We start from the raw sequence: 17,609 nt of genomic DNA, 5'->3' as shown, positions 1-17,609 counted from the left end.
GGTATATAAAAGCCTCTACGTATAGTGCAGATCGATAGAATAATAGAATAAGAAATCCCTTATACAAACAATAAAGTGATTACATTATACAAACTGTAACTTTAGAAAAAGACTGAAAAGGGTCTCAATGTTTATCCCTATAATAACCAACCACAGTAAATGTCTGGTTAGTTGGAGAGGTATGGAGCAGATTCAGGAACTGACCCTGCTCCTTACCCTGCGGCTGTTGCCTGGTATTAACCCCTTGTATGCTGTGCTAGGTGGTGATTACAGCATCTAAGGGTTTACACAAAAATGGTTTATTTCCTAAATTGTCCATGGGAGAAACGTACAAAATCCAATTTTTGCCAACCACCTGCAAAGATTGGCCCTAGGCCTCTTTTATCATCAATGCAAAACTAAAAACTGTAATTACCTTAAAAGCTATGATCTCTCTAAACGGGCATAACAGAAAAATGAGGTAGTTGCCTCCAGCAACCAGTCGGGTTCTCAGGTTCCAACTCTTATATTTCCAGGGCGCCTTAGAAATTTATTGTAGTAATCGAATTGCTATAGGTCATGGCTTCACTGTATTTTCCATATAGGAGAGAGATTCTAGATTACTGGTCATAAAATCCAATTATTTTTACTATGTAACCTGTATATTCATTTAGTGTTTTGGTATATTTTGGTAATTAGAATTCTACTTAGAGGGATTAATTACAAATAAATAACCCATGAGGGTGTCTAATATTATACCCTGTCCATCAGTGATTCTTGCTTTCATCTTAAAACCCAGGAAATTGAGACTTACAGGCTCTTTACATGGGCCGATTATACAAGTTCTAAGAGCCATGTTGTCTTTTAGTGCTGTATTAGGAGAGAATATGGCACTTGATTTGTTAGAACTCATCCTACAATTTCTGAAAGTTTACAATACACTTTTTCTGATCTTTCTGGTTAAATTTAACATTTGGTCAAATATATTTTTTTTGCACCAATGGCATCAATAAAATCAAAATGAATTTTATATTAACATATTCTTTTTCAAAATCATATTAGAATTTCTGAAATGAAGAGTCCCAGATGATGATGTTTCCTTACTGTAGGCAGTGTTTATTGTTTCTATTAGAGTGTAGGGCACATTGTATGACCTGCCAAGGGCATTGTGGAAAGGGAAGTAACATCTGCTCCGATCATATTTCTAATTCACCTTCCAAATCCATTCAAGAGAGGAACTAATATGAAGATCTTTAATCAACAGGCACTGCTTACTATACAACAGCACCCTGTGTACTTTAACCCTAGAAGGTAAGAGAGATTGTACAATATAGTTGCCATATATTCAAATAGAAAAGAAAATGGTTTACATTACTACACTTGTTATCTCTAATCAACATTACATGTTCAAGAATTAAATGATAGGTTTAAAGCCAAACTGCAGAACATTAACCCTTGGTAGACTAAACACTATCAATAAATAACAACAAAAAAGAAGCAAATGATAAAAAATACAAAACTTTTTTAGATTTTCAAGTAATGCACTTTATCCCACTATGGTTTAAACAAAGCTATTGAGAATATTCTCTAAATTAACTATGTTTTGTAATTTTTATCATTTGCTTCTTTTTTGTTGTTATTTATTGATAGTGTTTAGTCTACCAAGGGTTAATGTTCTGCAGTTTGGCTTTTAACCTATCATTTGTGTATGATGTCATCAAGTAGGTGTGTATATATGTAGTTGGAGATCCTTGTTTGGCAGATGACACTTGAGAAAGAAACCAGAAAAGGTAAAGAAATGCGTTGTGTCGCCATGAATTTTTATATTACTAATAAATTTTAAATAATGACATTTTTTGCATTTTTTCTGGATTTGCACCCGAATACACCCTGGTTGGAGGGAGGTCTGTTTTATTGCTATCCATCTTGTATGGTTCACCTGGGAGCGGCAGCGATCCTTCACATGTAGTTGTTGAGTGTTGTGCCTTCTCTTGCACAACGCCACAAGGTGAGAGTTTTTCATTCATTTCTCTCACTTACCACATATCCTCCTGATCTGTAATCTGGAGCGCTGTTCAATTTTTTTTTTACATGACCGTAGTTAGGGTAGCCTGAGAAAGGGTGGGAAAGGACACAGAAAGTGAACCCTAATCTGGTCCCACCAGTTGACCTTGTCTACTTGCCCCAATAGTTCTAGGTGACTGCGGAAAACCACAGAGACAGTCCCTACTTGCAATGAGGTGATTACACGAAACAAGAACAAGACAAATTTACATACAAGGGGTAGTCCACATGAATTTAAAAGCATAGTCAGGTAATAGAACCGGAGTCAGTAAGAATACAGCAAAATCAATCAGCAGATAAAAGTAGTAGAGCTGTGTTCAGACAGTGTTTAGAGAAGTGCAAATAAAACATAGAATACAAATATAAAATCATGACTGAGACCATAGTCTCTGTGTATACCGCGCTGAGGTCTAACAGTCATGGGTATAACACTCCTATTACAGAGCTACATTTGTTGCATATAAAACAGTTCGGGGTAAAACTTGGTTCCATATTTCAGTATTTTAGCATCAATTATGTATAAGGAGACATATGTGTTGGTGGAACACGTAAACTGCTCATTTCTACGCAAAAGCTCCTCAAGTTTAAGTCTCTGTCTATGAGTGTATATTAGTGTATTAGGAGCACAGTAATAAAAGGCCAGGATGTCTTCAGGAGCCCAACAACTGTGGGCATCCCATGACTGCATTAGGGGGAAGCCAGTCAAAGCCTAGACAAGAGCAGCATCTAACTACCTTGGGGGCAGTGTTATCACCAATCCCAGCGAGAGATGAGCTAAGCAGATGGAAATTCGTTTTGTAAGCTTTGTGAATTTTGGGTCATACTCGTTAAGATTTTCAAATCGAATCTTAACGAATTTCATTAAAACAGCCAAAACTATAGTAGCTACAATACTGGGACTATTACAGAAGGGTGAATTTGTAAAAACATGTTATTGTAAAAGTGTCAAAAATCGAAAAATCACAATTTAAAAAAATGTCAATCAGCCAGTTAATAATCCAATTTCTGCCATGGACAGCAGTTAACATCATTGGATTAATTTTTTTTCCCAGGACAGGAGTGGGGTGCAACCACTGATTATGTAAGGCCCACACTCAGTTCAGTAATAAAACCCAACTTGTATAAGACTGTAGGAGTGGAGTGTGAGCACTGATTATGTAAAACATTCTCCTGGTTCAGTAATGAAACCAACTTTGTATAATACAGTAGGAGTGGAGTGCAACCACTGATTATGTAAGGCACACACTCAGTTTAGTAATAAAACCCAACTTGTATAAGACTGTAGGAGTGGAGTGTGAGGACTGATTATGTAAAACGTACACTCGGTTCAGTAATGAAACCAACTTTGTATAACACAGTAGGAGTGGAGTGCGACCACTGATTATGTAAGGCAGGGGTGTCAAACTCAAATACACAGTGGGCCAAAATAAAAAAATTGGACAAAGTCACTGGCCAACCATCGTATTTAATGAAGATTGCTAGAGCATTTCTGGCATTTTCAGAGCAGCGTGCAGCGTTCCTGGCACTCCCTATCCTAAAGTAAATTTCCGACATGAAAGTTACCCATTATATCCCTCAAGCAGTAGGTAATCCCATAATTGTGCCCCATGGAGTTGTCACCCCAAATAGTGCCCCACATACTTGCCAGGCCTACTATTAGAGACCTACATAGTAGCCATAGTAGCCCTCCCGATAGTGTCCCATATGGTAACCAGCCCCCAGTAGTGTCTTATATAGTAGCCAGCCCTCCCAATAGTGTCTTATATAGTAGCCAGCCCTCCTAAGTGCCCAATATAGTAGCTAGCCTTCCTAATAGTGTCCTATATGGTAGCCAGCCCTCCCAATAGTGTCTTATATAGTAGCCAGTCCTCCCAATAGTGTATTATATAGTAGCCAGCCCTCCCCAATTGTTCTTATATAGAAGTCAGTCCCTAAAATAGTCTCTTATATAGTAGCCAGCCCACCCTAATAGTTTTTTTTTTTATTGTAGTCAGCCCTCTCCAGAAGTCTTATATAGTAGCCAGCCCTCCCCAACAGTCTCTTATGTAGAAACCAGTCCTCAAGATTAGTCTCTAAAATAGAAGCCAGCCCCTAGTTGTTCATGATTGTCCCCATAGCTTGGACCCTTCCTGTGGCTCCAGAGGCTGCAGGAGCCGCCTGTTGGAGGATGCGCGCGATGACTTCACCACATTGCCAGCATTGGGGCACTACTGAGATACTTCTAGGCCACGGGCCAAAAACTGCTTGCGGCCTACAAGATTATAATATGGGTGGTCCAAGCAGCTCTACGGACCACCCATATTATAATCTGCTGCAACGTCAGGTGGGCCAAATTTAACACAGCAATGGAAAAGCATGGCGGGCCAAAATTAATTGCACCATGGGCCAGAGTTTGACAGGACTGATGTAAGGCACACGCTCAGTTCACTGATCCCAGTAAATTGGTATAACTCAATAGGAGTTTACAGAAGTTTACAGTGCCCAGTATGTGAATAATATGGACTGTGTCTTTGCTGGTCCCAGTGAATTCCTACAAGCAACCAGTTACTTGGTAAACTGGACACTCGGTCGACAGCTACAGCAAACAATCATCCACAATCCTTTCCTATCCTCCCCTCTCTGTCCCTATATCACTCTGTTAGTCTCTCCCTGCTCTGCTGTAACTGCCTGCTGCCATCCTTCTCTCTCCTCCACACACAGCCGACTGGTCACCTCCATAAACGAACTGCCTTATAAACAGGAAGAGGTGCTGACATCACAGAGGGGCTTGCAGCTGGTTGGACAGGCGCTAGGGATTATGGATAATTCCTTTCTCCAGTGACGCTTCAGACAGCATGTGCAGCCGCCAATTTGGTTTTTGCGAATTTCCTTAGCGAATGGGTGGGAATTCATTTAGAAGGATGAAGGGAATTGACGTTCTTTTGCGTCGCTCATCTATAATCCCAACCATTGTAGGTGGATTACAGGTGCAGTTAGCAACTGGTATCCATTAAATAGGGGGTAGACCAAATATTTGATTCATGAAGTGAAGTGGGACAAGGTGCAATACAAGGAACTACTGCTGCCAGTAGTTGGGAATTCCAATAGTTGTAAAATTAATACTGACAGTGTAAAAGCCCCTGAAGTCCCATTTATCTCAATAAACTTTGCATGCTTGGAAATCCTTTGCATTGCTTGGTAGAAAATCTTTTGCATGGGATGACACATCTTGTTTCATACAAATTAAAATTATGGGATGTCATGACAGAAAACTTGCATAATTGCAGTGACAGCTTTCCCCCATAGATTACATTTCCCGTTTTGCAATTATGTAAATGTCTGATTATCAAAACAGCTGCTGTGAAGATTCAAGAAGGAGCATATAGTTTTTCTATACATTATTAAATGTACCACAAGCTTTAGTGTTGTTGGTAATGAATTCAAATTGTGTTAGTAAACTGACTATTTTCTCAGCTTGGTGCTCCATTTATGTGAATTACACAGCCAGTGATACATCCGATCTGACATGTAAGGACTAAATTGTCCCAGACAATGTGTTGGTACACTGCCATAGACTACAGTTGATTACATTGCTCCTCTGGCTACGCTATGTATCACTAATTCAAGAACATAAGTGAGGAGACTAACAATACTGTACTAATGCATATAGGGTCAGCTTTATAAACTTGGGTGCCTGGCAACAAAAACACCATAATCACTTTTTCTGGATACAATAAGACTACATGAAATGAAGCACTCACCATATTCATGCATAAAGAACTTTATTCCACAAAACTCATGGGATGTGGTTAAGCTGGGCTATGATCTATGGCAGTGAGGGGGGAATTTTTACATTTCTTTCTAGCCTAAGGAAGTAAAGAGTTCAACAATAAATTCAGGTTGTTCTTGGACGTCCATTCCCTTAAACATGGTGACCCTGTACTATGGCTGATTCTACCTTTTTTACTGCCTGGGGGGAAAACTGACGGCTTAGCTACCACAGTCATTATTGACTACAACATCTAAGGTAATCTGTTACCTACCCATTTTACCACAATCTGATCCCCCCCCACACCAATTTACCGTCAGATAGCTGCTTTTAATCCAAGATCTGTCTTGGGGTCCGTTCGGCAGTTGATGCCGTTATTGTCCCAAAAAAACAACTTTTTAACTTGTAGCCCTGTGTCAAATTGTTGTGGCCTAGGATTGCGATGCCCCTCCATCCCTCCTCCCCGCCCTCCTCACCATTAGGAATGGCCCTGGGCAGGATTTCTCCTGTTCCTCACCTGTTTGAACAGGAGAAATTGTTTTAGGGGCATTCCTAATGATAAAGAGGGCGGGGAGGAGGGACAGAGGGGTGTCGCAGTCCTAGGGCATGGGTACTCTAGGCCACGCCAATTTGACACAGGGCTGCATGGTTAAAAGTTGTTTTTTTTAGGATAATAACTGAATCACCTGCCTGCTGAATGGACCCCAGGACAGATCTTGCATTAAAAGCAGCTATCTGACAGTACAAGTGGTTTGGGGGGTCAGATTGTGGGTACTGAGTTGCTTTAAGGCCCTAATACACAAAGCGATTATCGGCGATGATCTAGTGGTCACCTGGGCAGCCCCCCTCCCCCTGGCTCTTAACCGCTTGTCACCGACACGTGTAATAGCAGCGGCAGTGAGCGGGGAACGAGGAGCAAGCAAGTGCTGACTAACAGGCACTCGTTTGCTCCTCTAAATTGCCCCGTGTAATAGGGGATTAAGAGATATGTTTTACAGAAAGTCCCATAGATGTGTTGAAGGAAACGCAGATAGCAGGGGACATAGGCGACGCTGCATTGGGACACCAGGGCAGGGAAGCATGGAGAAGCACAGTAGATGTAATGCAGATCTCCTTGGTAACAGACAACAAACCCTTTGTAGTCTGATCCTTTCAGATCAGGGGAGTATAATTACAGGTCAGAGTATACAGAGTACACAATAGCATACTTTTATTAAATACAATTTCCAAATAAAAAAAAGTAGTCATAAACATGTACAGTATAACGAAAGAAACAAGCTATTTAGGGCAGTCAATCCATCTACAGTAGCTGATTATTCTTCCTGGCCTACAAATGTAGTAAGTATTCATAAACTTTAAATGTACTTTCTTAAATATTTAATAGATAATTGCTAAAGGCAGAGAACTTTTTTTTATTTTTTATAAATTAGTAAATCTATGACAAGAATGTTTCCCTGCTAACATTATTCTGGGAAAAAAATGTTACAATCAGAAGATAGGATTTTACAGGCCACTGCTGATTTAATAATTCATTAGAATAACATGGGATAAAACAGGACCTGATTGTTGTAGTTGTGTTGAGTTTTTAAAATGCGGCGTAATTTTCTAGATAAATATTTTTTAATGGTTTGCTGCTGTAAGGTTTCAGTGAATCATCCCTAGAGGGCTTATTGCTTTCAGAGCATATGGTTAGAAGAAAACAAGGTCATTTGTGTTCTGTCATGTATCCTGCTAATAGAGAGGGTTTTGTAGGCTAAGATTATCATTAGGATACAGATCCACTATGTGTTTTACAGAAATCACATTATTGACTTACTGATATATTATTGTGCCAAGGAATTAATCTTTAAAAATAAAATAAAAAAAAATTGATGAATAAATCGGAACACATGATAAATGTTGGCATACAGGTTTTAACAATACATCCAGCCTAAACTTGTCTTATATACATATACTGTATATTCTATAGTCCATATAGCCGTGCTTCTTAAACTGTGAGGTGTATCACCAGAGAGGCGCCTAGTTGCCAATGAGGCACAGCTGAGGAGGCAGTGGAAAGGAGGGTGCGTAAATAGAAGTCTGTTAGAGATGGGGCAATACAACTAGTCTGATACATTAGGTGAATATTGAGCCGTTTTTAAGCGTATTTTACGCATCTGTCTGTGGGAGAGGGCCCAATATTCCGGAAAGGCAAGTGCCTATTACATGGCTCGACTATCGTGCAGCAAGGGGTGCAAGGACAGGGCCAACTATGCCTTAAGAGTAAAGGTATGTTCACACAATGTACAGACAACAGCGGTTGTGTGACACTCAAAAACAATGCCTGTTGTTGCTTTGAAAATTGCATTAAAATCAATGCACAGCAAACGGAAATAACTGACATGTCAATTATTTTCACATCTGTATCAAACAACGGCCATTGCTCAATCTATTGTGGGAACAACAGCAGTTGTTTGCATTGACTTCTATGCAAAACATTTCTTATAGAAAGAATGTTTTAATTGATAACAACAGACGTTCTTTTTCAAATATGTATGTTGTGTGACAATGTAAAATAATAATGCATTCTGTACCTCTACATACCTATATACATACCTCTTCACACTCCCGGTGTTCTTTTAGCTTCTAAGCTGGTTTCTGAAATGGCAGGCTGCTTAGCCAATCACTGGCCGTGGCACTGTCACACCGCGGTCAGTGATTGGATGAGCAGCCTGCCACTTTAGAGACTGGCTCAGAAGTTCCAGTGGTGGCTGCGGGCAGAGAGAAGAAGCGAGAAGGACACTGTGAAGCATGGACAGGTATGTATGATGTTATTATTTTTTTGCACATTCATCAGCCATTGAGCGGGCATCACTATTACATGTGGCGATATACAACCGGCGGGCAATGATTTTTAGGCAGATTTAAATGACACAAACAGCCGATCATTGTTTCCATTGGCAGATCATTGTCTTTATTATACGGAGCGATAATCTGTGGAATTAGCCGATTCGGCAGATTATCGATACTTATAATAGCACCCTAAGGAGTAGAGATGAGCGAATTTGCCGAAGTTCGGGTTCGTATGAACCCGGAATATCGGCTTCTGATTTCCGCTGTCTGCAGCCTCTGTAACAGGGTGGATACAGCCTTGCGGACCGCCCGGATAACTGGGATAGAGACATTGACATAGGCTGTATCCCAGTTTTCCAGGCGGTCCTCACACTGAATCCACCCTGTTTACAGAGGCTGCAGACAGCGGGAATCAGAAGCCGATAGTTCAGATTTATATGAGCCCGAACTTCGGCAACTTCGCTCATCTCTACTAAGGAGCTGTCTGTGGGAGAGAGATCAAAAGGAGCTGTCTGTTAGAGAGGGGCCTTAAGCAGCTGTCTGTGAGAGAGTTGAGGGCAATGGGAGAGCATTGTATTATGCTTCCATAAAATTCAGTGGAGAGGGCCATATCTTTCTTATATATGGTTGCAAAAGGTTTTGAAAAGGACTGTCACCTATTTGCTAACCTGAATCTACAGTAGCTCTGCTAAAAAAGATTAGGTAATGGGGTCCTGTGCTGTTTTTTCATATTCAATTTTCCCTTTTGCATTTCCGTTTTTTCCTCCTCGTGTTTGAAAGGCCATAGCACTTCCTTTTTTTTCACCTATAGATCCACACAAGCCCTTATTTTTTGTGCCACTAATTGTACTTTGCCATGGCAGACTTGATTTTTTTCCTTAAAATATGCTGAAAAACCGTGAAAACATTATTTGCATGGTGAAATTAAAATTAAACACTATTTTTTTTAAATGGGTGTGTGTGTGTGTTTGTGTTTACACCGTTTGCCCTATGATAAAACTGACATGTTATCTATGTTCCTCAAGTCGGTACGATTACAACTATATGTAACTTGATAACGTTTATTTTATTTGATGGTTTTTAAAAAACCTTTTTAAAAATCTAAACCTGTATGAGGTGTTATGAGATAATTTAATAGATTGGGCAATTACGCAAATACCAAATATGTTTGTTTATTTATTCATGTATTTATTTATTTTTATTTATAAAATTAAAAAAGGGGGGTGATTTAAATTTTTATTATGGGAGGGGATTTTTTTTTATCAATAAAAAAAAAATCTTTTTGAACACAGTAATTAGAAGTCTCCCTGGGGGATTTCTATATACACAGCACTGATCTCTCATATAGATCAATGCTGTGTATATAATACAGCACTGATCAATTATATCAGTGCTATATTACTCTGGTCTGCAGCAGACCAGATCTGTTGATACCGAGCCGGTATCAACATCTTTCCGACGCTAAGGCCCGGCCAGGTAAGTTTAATGGATCGACCCTCCACGATCGCATCCCGGGGGAGCGATCCCCCCACTAGACCACCACACATGCAGTCAAATGGCTATTTAAATGCAGCTGTCAGCTTTGACAGCTGCATCTAAATAGCTAATTAGCGGCGCATTGATCAGACCGCGACGGCTTACTGCTGTGGTCCCGGGCTACTAATAGCAGCCGGGATTGTGGCAGTTCAAAGCGGGGTCGTTGCACGGCCCCCCTCCCAACCCCCCTATACAACCAAGGATGTAGAGTTACGTTTTGGTTGTGAAGGTAAAAATCCAGGGTAGGAAAACGGTCACGGTAACATAATAATGAAAATATACTTACCCGTGACCTAGCAGCGCAGCGTCACCGCTCATGGTCTATTGCCGGCCTCCTGTAGCTCCTGGTCCGTCAACACCATAGAAGTGAGCTGGTCAGCTGCCCTGGATTTTTTCATTTTGCTGGAGTTGTCCTTTAAGGTTTTACATGGGTAGTTGAATGGCGTAAATGAAATGGCGTAAATGAAAAAAAAAACAAAAAAAACAAAAAACGCCAGGATTGCTGATTTAAAACAATTATATTTCAGTAAAAAAAATATTTTCTGTTACACCAATATTATATTAATAAAAACTAGAGATCATGGCGCATGAAATGACACCCCAACCAGCCCTGTAGGTGGAAAAATACAAGCGCTATGACTCTTAGAAGGCGGGGAGGAACATTGCATTAATTTGACCCGGACATCTGTGCATTTTCGTATAAAGGATAACATATTTAAAAACAGTATATAATCAAGCACCTGTGAATGATGCTATTTTAATCAGTGCTTCCTGCATGGCTTTCTTTTACTGCAGATGAGACTTGTGATCTGTGACTACTGCTTATCTATGGGAAGCTTGAGTTAGTCTGAGACACACCTCCTATCTCACTGTTGGTTCAACCTGATTCCCTATCCCTCCCACAGTAACTAGAGCTGATAGGTAGGGGTGCCAGGAGGTGGATCCACATTTATCTAATATTCATGGCCTATTTGATGGATAGACCAATTTTTAAAGCCCGGATATAAGATTGGGTAGTAGCAGGGATTCCTGGTACTGGGAATAGAAGTCATTGAGGTCTACTCTGACATCACCCGACCTTACAACAAAGCTATTGTTGTCTATTTTATTTTTGAATCCTTAACTATAATTTTAGCCCTGTTTGCCCCAATAATCCCTAAACAAATGAAATTGAGATGGATAGTTCCCCAAATATAATAGGAGTTAGACCTAAGGCCACAGTAAATAGTCTTGTTGAGTCCCTTTCCCTTTGAATAAAGGGTTCATCAGAGAACCCAACAAAGTCGTGAGCAAGAACAAGGACGAAAACTATAGAAAAGGATAATCAAACCTATTTGTCATCTATATTGTGCCTCTTTTAGGCTGTGAAAACTGTATAGATTTATCTGAAAACCTATAATACGCTGATGTCCGTGATACAAAATAGGTCTGTAAATACTTATAAAAGGTTGTTACGGCAACAGAGCAATTACAGCACTTTCTCAGCTTGTTTTGTGTAAATGAAAAGATGATGTGCTTCATTAGACTGCCTGCTGTTCCGAGCTGGAATTGTCGCCCTGCCTTTAGGAGAAGCTCATGAAATGTCTACAACGTGTAGCTTTCATTCTCAACCACTTTTCCAAGTGAGATCTATGTAGCATTATATTGCTTTCATGGACTTTGATGTTAAGGTTGTCTGAAGACATATCTATACTCACTGACAAAAAATAATAATAATAAGGCACCAAGATAGAAATGTCTGATATCTGCAAAAGGCAGATATGGAGGATTACAGGCGTGGTCTGGTTAGACATTGGGTCTTGTCACAAAAAAGTGTAAGGGCTGTATTACACAGCCCGATCACTAATGTAGGTTTACTGAGCCTATTACATGGCTCCATAATTGTGCAGCAAGGGCTGTATATATGGTTAGCGATGTCCATGCAGCCCTAGTATAAAATAATAAACCTTATAGATACCTGTCCACGCTCTCCCCGGTGTCCTTTTCGCTTCTGCCCTCTGCCTGCAGCCGCCACTGGAACCTCTGCGCCAGTCTCAGAAGTGACAGGGCATTCAGCCATTCACTGGCCAAGATGGGAAAGTGCTGCAACCAGTGATTGGATGAGCGGCCTGTCACTTCCGAGACCGGCTCAGAGATTACAGTGGCAGCTGAGGGCAAAAGTGAGAAGGTCACCGGGGAGTGCAGAAAGGTATGTATAAGGTTTATTATTTTTTTTTACCAGTCATCAGCCACCAGCTGCGCATCACTATAACTCATAACAATGCACATCAAGCAGCCTATGATTTTTAGGCTGGAATAAATGACAATGTTCAGCCAATGATCGTTTCATCAGCTGATCGTTCTGTTTATTACACAGAGCAACAATCTACATAATCCGCCTCATTTGGCAGATTTTCACTCCGTGTAATATAAGAGGGTACTCAGAGGCTAATTTAGGTAGTCTACATCGTGGTGGGAGATTGTTGACTGCTGTACTTGTCAAAGTTTAGAGGGGGATTATCATTGGACTGAGAACTGGCTGTCATCCAGGCAATTCTGACCCTACTCAAAATTGACTGTTGGTTGCCAAATATCGCCGAAGACAATTGGTTCCAATTTGTGGCATCCCAGGTTTTTGGTTCACAACATCCCTGCAACCAAACGCGATGGTAGCTGACTGCCAATAGGTGCTTGGACATCGAATTACAGAGATGTGTAATGATGGTTCCACTTGTGTCTGGATAGTAGACAAGGAACCAACACACCCTAACAGCAGTTAGGAGGTGTTGGGGGCCATGGTTATGTGAGGGAACACACGGTGCTCTGGACGGCTGAGACACGCTACCAGTTGAAAGAATAATTTGATCAATCTACAAACATGGGAAAACCCCCAAGTTCCTTGTTCTCTCTCTCTTCGCATGTTTCCAGGGTCAGCCCTATGAAAACAGATTCTAACACATTATATCTGATATGTGATTATTACAATTATCTGCATTTAATTTATCTGCATCATATTCTCCACATCAGATATTTTTCAATATTATACTTTTTTAAAATTTTACATTTTTTTTTTTTTTAGCTTTTTTGCAACCTGTTTTCTAAGTATTGTAAAGAGAAGCACTTTACCATGGCTGTGTGATCTTGTGTTTTATGATAGAGAATGAATCTTAATTAGGCTATTAAGCAATTTGGTCTGAATGGAATAAAATCTCAAGTATAATTAACTCTCAGTTGCGAATTAGAAGTTGTGCCAAGTTGGTGGTTGAGGAATATGATCCAGCAAAGTGGCCGGGTTAATTGTTCTTACATTAGAATAAATGTATGCTGATTACAAACCTCACTCAAAAAGACATGAGTCATAATGTACTTCGGGGATGGCTTGCAAGCCAAAAATTGTGTTTTGTATGTTGAAAATCTTTATCAATAGCATTTTTTGAGCTTTATTATTTTGTGTTGTGCTAATTTTTATTTTTTTATGGAAGAGAAGGTGGGATGATCCTGTTTATTAGAGCTTGCAATGTTTAGGAGACAAAACCTGTTATGAAGATGCCTACTAGCATCTCTTATACAAAGGAGCTTACCACACTTCAACTCTTCTACTCAAGAAAGTTATGTAATATAGCAGCTAGTCTTGCACTGAGATGGTTAAAGGGAACCAATAACCTCCCTAGGGGAATGTGACTTGGCACCAGTACATTGCAGCTGCCAGGCACAGCTCTCTGACGCTGTGCCCAGCAGACTAAGACGGGCAGCAATTGCTTAATCCTCTATACCGATGCCTAGTAACTAGGCATGAGGGTGAAGCTGCAGTGCCATGTAGTCACACTGCCTCTGTCCTCCACTCTGCCTGAGTGCATGGAACTTAATAAAAAGCTCAGTGCTTAGATGTGTGTGAGTGGCTGGGAAGAGGGAAGAGGCAGCATGACTAGATGCCACTGATGCTCCGCCCTCATGCCTAGTTACCGGGCCCCGGGACGGAGGATTAGACATCAGTATTTTGAAATTGCTGCCCAAGCTTAGATGCTGTACATTCAATATTTACCTGTATAACACTTGTCTGTGTTGTCTTTTTGCTCTGAAATTGCTTCATTCTATTGATTGATGGTGGCAGTTAGGTGAGGCTTCATGACAGTTGGGCTGTCTCTTTTATATGGACAGTGGCTGTTAGGTGAGGCTTCATGACAGTTGGGCTGTCTCTTTTATATGGACAGTGGCTGTTAGGTGAGGCTTCATTGCAGGTGGTCCATCTCTTCTATATGGACAGTGGCAGTTAGGTGAGGCTTCATGGTAGGTGGTCCATCTCTTTTATATGGACAGTGGCAGTTAGGTGAGGCTTCATGGCAGGTGGTCCATCTCTTCTATATGGACAGTGGCAGTTAGGTGAGGCTTCATGACAGTTGGGCTGTCTCTTTTATATAGACAGTGGCTCTTAGGTGTGGCTTCATGGCAGGTGGGCCATCTCTTCTATATGGACAGTGGCAGTTAGGTGAGGCTTCATGGTAGGTGGTCCATCTCTTCTATATGGACAGTGGCAGTTAGGTGAGGCTTCATGGCAGGTGGTCTATCTCTTCTATATGAACAGTGGCAGTTAGGTGAGGCTTCATGGCAGGTGAGCCATCTCTTCTATATGGACAGTGGCAGTTAGATGAGGCTTCATGGCAGATGGGCCATCTCTTCTCTATGGACAGTGGCAGTTAGGTGAGGCTTCATGACAGTTGGGCTGTCTCTTTTATATAGACAGTGGCTCTTAGGTGTGGCTTCATGGTAGGTGGGCCATCTCTTCTATATGGACAGTGGCAGTTAGGTGGGGCTTCATGACAGTTGGGCTGTCTCTTTTATATGGACAGTGGCTGTTATGTGAGGCTTTATGGCAGGTGGGCCATCTGTTCTATATGGACAGTGGCAGTTAGGTTCTATTTCCCAGGTGGGTAGAGTTCCTAACTGCCATGAAGCCCCATCTAGGTGCCACTGTGCACTAATAAAATGAAGCAATTTTAGAACAGAAAGAAGACACACACAAGTTTTATACAGGTATATATTAAATGTGCAGCATCTAAGCTTGTGGATCGTGCAGTAAACCGCATCACGTTAAGGTACTGGGGCCAAGTCACACTCTCTCAAGGAGGTGATTGGTTCCCTTTAAGTGGAAGAGGATGAAGCTAAGGGTTGTTATGGTAGTAGTATGTATTATAAATAACAGCACTTGGGATTGTTGGGGAAAAGAGGGTATTTGGCAATTAGGTGAATAACAGTCTATGCAAAAACTAACTCTATCCAGACTATTATGCTTCAGCAACCTTATCTGGGTCTAAATACAGTAAACTTTATGTTCCTGAACTACTTTGCACTTGTAAAGGGACAGATGGACTATAGTGGGCAATGCATAGTACAATTACCTACTATAAATATAAAGACTGGGTTCACACTATGTTTTTGCAATCTGTTTTTTTCATCTGTTTTTTGCAAAAAACATGAAAAAAAATGATGCATTTGTTTGCATCCTTTTTGATCCATTTTTCCTTTGACTTCCATTATAAAAATAAAAAAAGGATCAAAACGGATCTGGTTTTTTTTTTTTTACGGACACAAAGATGAGGTTGACTAGATTTTTGTGTATGTTAAAAAAAAGCGGTTCCGTTTTCCCTTTTTTTAATGGAAGTCAATGGAAAAACGGATCAAAACGGACACACACAAATATATCAGTTTCTCTCATCTGTTTTATTTGCAAAAAACGGATGAAAAAAACGGATTGCAAAAACGTAGTGTGAACCCATCCTGAGCTTTAATTTTAACTCCTTAGTGGCCTACAATATGTTTTTTTTTTTTTTTACAAAGGTCACCAAGGGTTTTATTCTGCTGAAAGAACCATTTTAAGATCTGCTGAAGACTTGTATAAGTGTCCTGTACTGGGTGAGACAGGTCCTTGGGCATCTAGTGATGCGTAAGCTTCTGATCAAATGGCTGGAATTGTAGAAAGACCTGCTTCCAGCCATTTTCATGCCTTCAATGGTTTTATCAATGGTATAAGCTTAGGGGGGGGGGGGGGGGAACTACCTTTGTCAACCTCTTTTGTAACATTTTAATATATCGGACAATCCTGCATGCTATGATATATAATATGTTTATTTATTTATTAATTTTTAGGTGTTTTATATAAAATAGGAAATGGGGTGATTTAAACTTTTATTGGGGGAGAGGCTAGGTTATGTTTTTAAAAATGTTTTACTTTTTTTTACACTTCTTGAGTCTCCTAGGAGACTATTACATAGACTTGTCAATGCTATTCTATAGCATAGCATTAATCAGTTTTATCTGCAATCATTGCATAAAGTCTACTCTATGTGTAGATTGCCGAGTTTACCACATGGAGGAAGGTAAAAGACCTTCAGCAGTCAGTTAAAACAATCAGTATGGCTGGGGGGGGGGTCCCTAATGGACATTGACAGTCACTGACACAGTCACTGTCAGTTAAATGCCGAAATCATGGTGCTGAAAGGGTTAATGCCAGGCAACCGCTTAATCGTGGTACCGGTACAGGTTCTTAAGAAGTTAAGAAAAAAAAAATAAACAAACAGCAAATTTAAACCATGCCTTTTAAAAAATGCTATATTATAGAAAAAATATATTTGCTTCAAATGATGTACAGGTGCGGCATGGCTTCAGGGCGTCATAGCCGAACGTCATGCAGTTACAAGCTTAGATGGGACTGCTTTTGGTATGTAACACTTCCTTGCTGTTATCCCTTCTTCCCTTCCCTTTAGCTTGCCAGCAGCAGAGGGGAGTTTAGGGTTGCCTTTGTGATGTAACCACTTCCTTGCTGTGATGCTATTTTCCTTTCTGCCCACACAGCACTTTGCAAAGCCAGTGCATCAGTAACCTCCTTCTTTCTCCACTTGCTATCTTTACCAATAATCTATAAATTAATCCAGTACATAGAGGGGGCTCTCGGGGGGGTTCAGTAACAGACATGACACCACTAAAATCATATGGTTACCACCCTGAATTGTTAATCAAAATCATGCAGTTTTTTTTTTTAATTCCTTTGAAACAGCAGGTGCGCTTTTACTTTTAAATGTTGCTGAAAATGAACAGAAAATCTTGTGTTTCAAGAGGCAGACTATAATTGCTTTTCCTTTTTCAGCTCCTAGAAATGTTGTTTACAAGCATCTCAATGCTAAACAGTGATATTTGTGTGCAGTAATAGTATCACAGCCTGGGCTCCAGAAGTAGACTGTGTTACATGTCAGCAGCCTCTTCCATAGTCTCTGTCTCTACATCAAATGCTGTTTGTAAAATACAAAACACAAAGAGTGATAAATGATAACATATGACCACCCTGCAGCGATTTCCCGGCATAGTGAAAGTGCCCCTAAGGGAGCCAGGGGGAGTGTGTCATACTGCATGGACCCAGTCAGCTGTACACAGCTTTAATATTTACACATGATGAAGTAATAGAACAGGCAATGAAACA

General features: G+C 40.4%; 1 protein-coding gene across 2 annotated transcripts in view; it reads right to left on the bottom strand.

Annotated features, from left to right (window-relative positions):
* The window catches only part of CCDC92B (coiled-coil domain containing 92B), a 113,551-nt gene extending 98,699 nt beyond the window's left edge, over window positions 1-14,852 (bottom strand). The window contains exons 1-2 of one of the 2 annotated variants that reach the window (XR_011358855.1): window positions 14,181-14,268; window positions 1,085-1,283 (exon numbers count right to left, since the gene is read on the bottom strand). Coding sequence is in view for 1 of the 2 variants with exons in the window: in XM_069945610.1 (XP_069801711.1) it covers window positions 14,181-14,228 (48 nt within the window). In the remaining variant the exon portion in view is untranslated. Of the gene's footprint in view, window positions 1-1,084; window positions 1,284-14,180 lie in introns of those variants that run through there. The other variant, XM_069945610.1, reaches the window with a different exon arrangement.
* Window positions 14,853-17,609: the final 2,757 nt, after the last annotated feature.

The sequence above is a fragment of the Dendropsophus ebraccatus genome, chromosome 11 (genome assembly GCF_027789765.1).
Source record: "Dendropsophus ebraccatus isolate aDenEbr1 chromosome 11, aDenEbr1.pat, whole genome shotgun sequence".
Taxonomy (NCBI): domain Eukaryota; kingdom Metazoa; phylum Chordata; class Amphibia; order Anura; family Hylidae; genus Dendropsophus; species Dendropsophus ebraccatus.
This window is presented reverse-complemented; position numbering and strand designations above follow the sequence as displayed.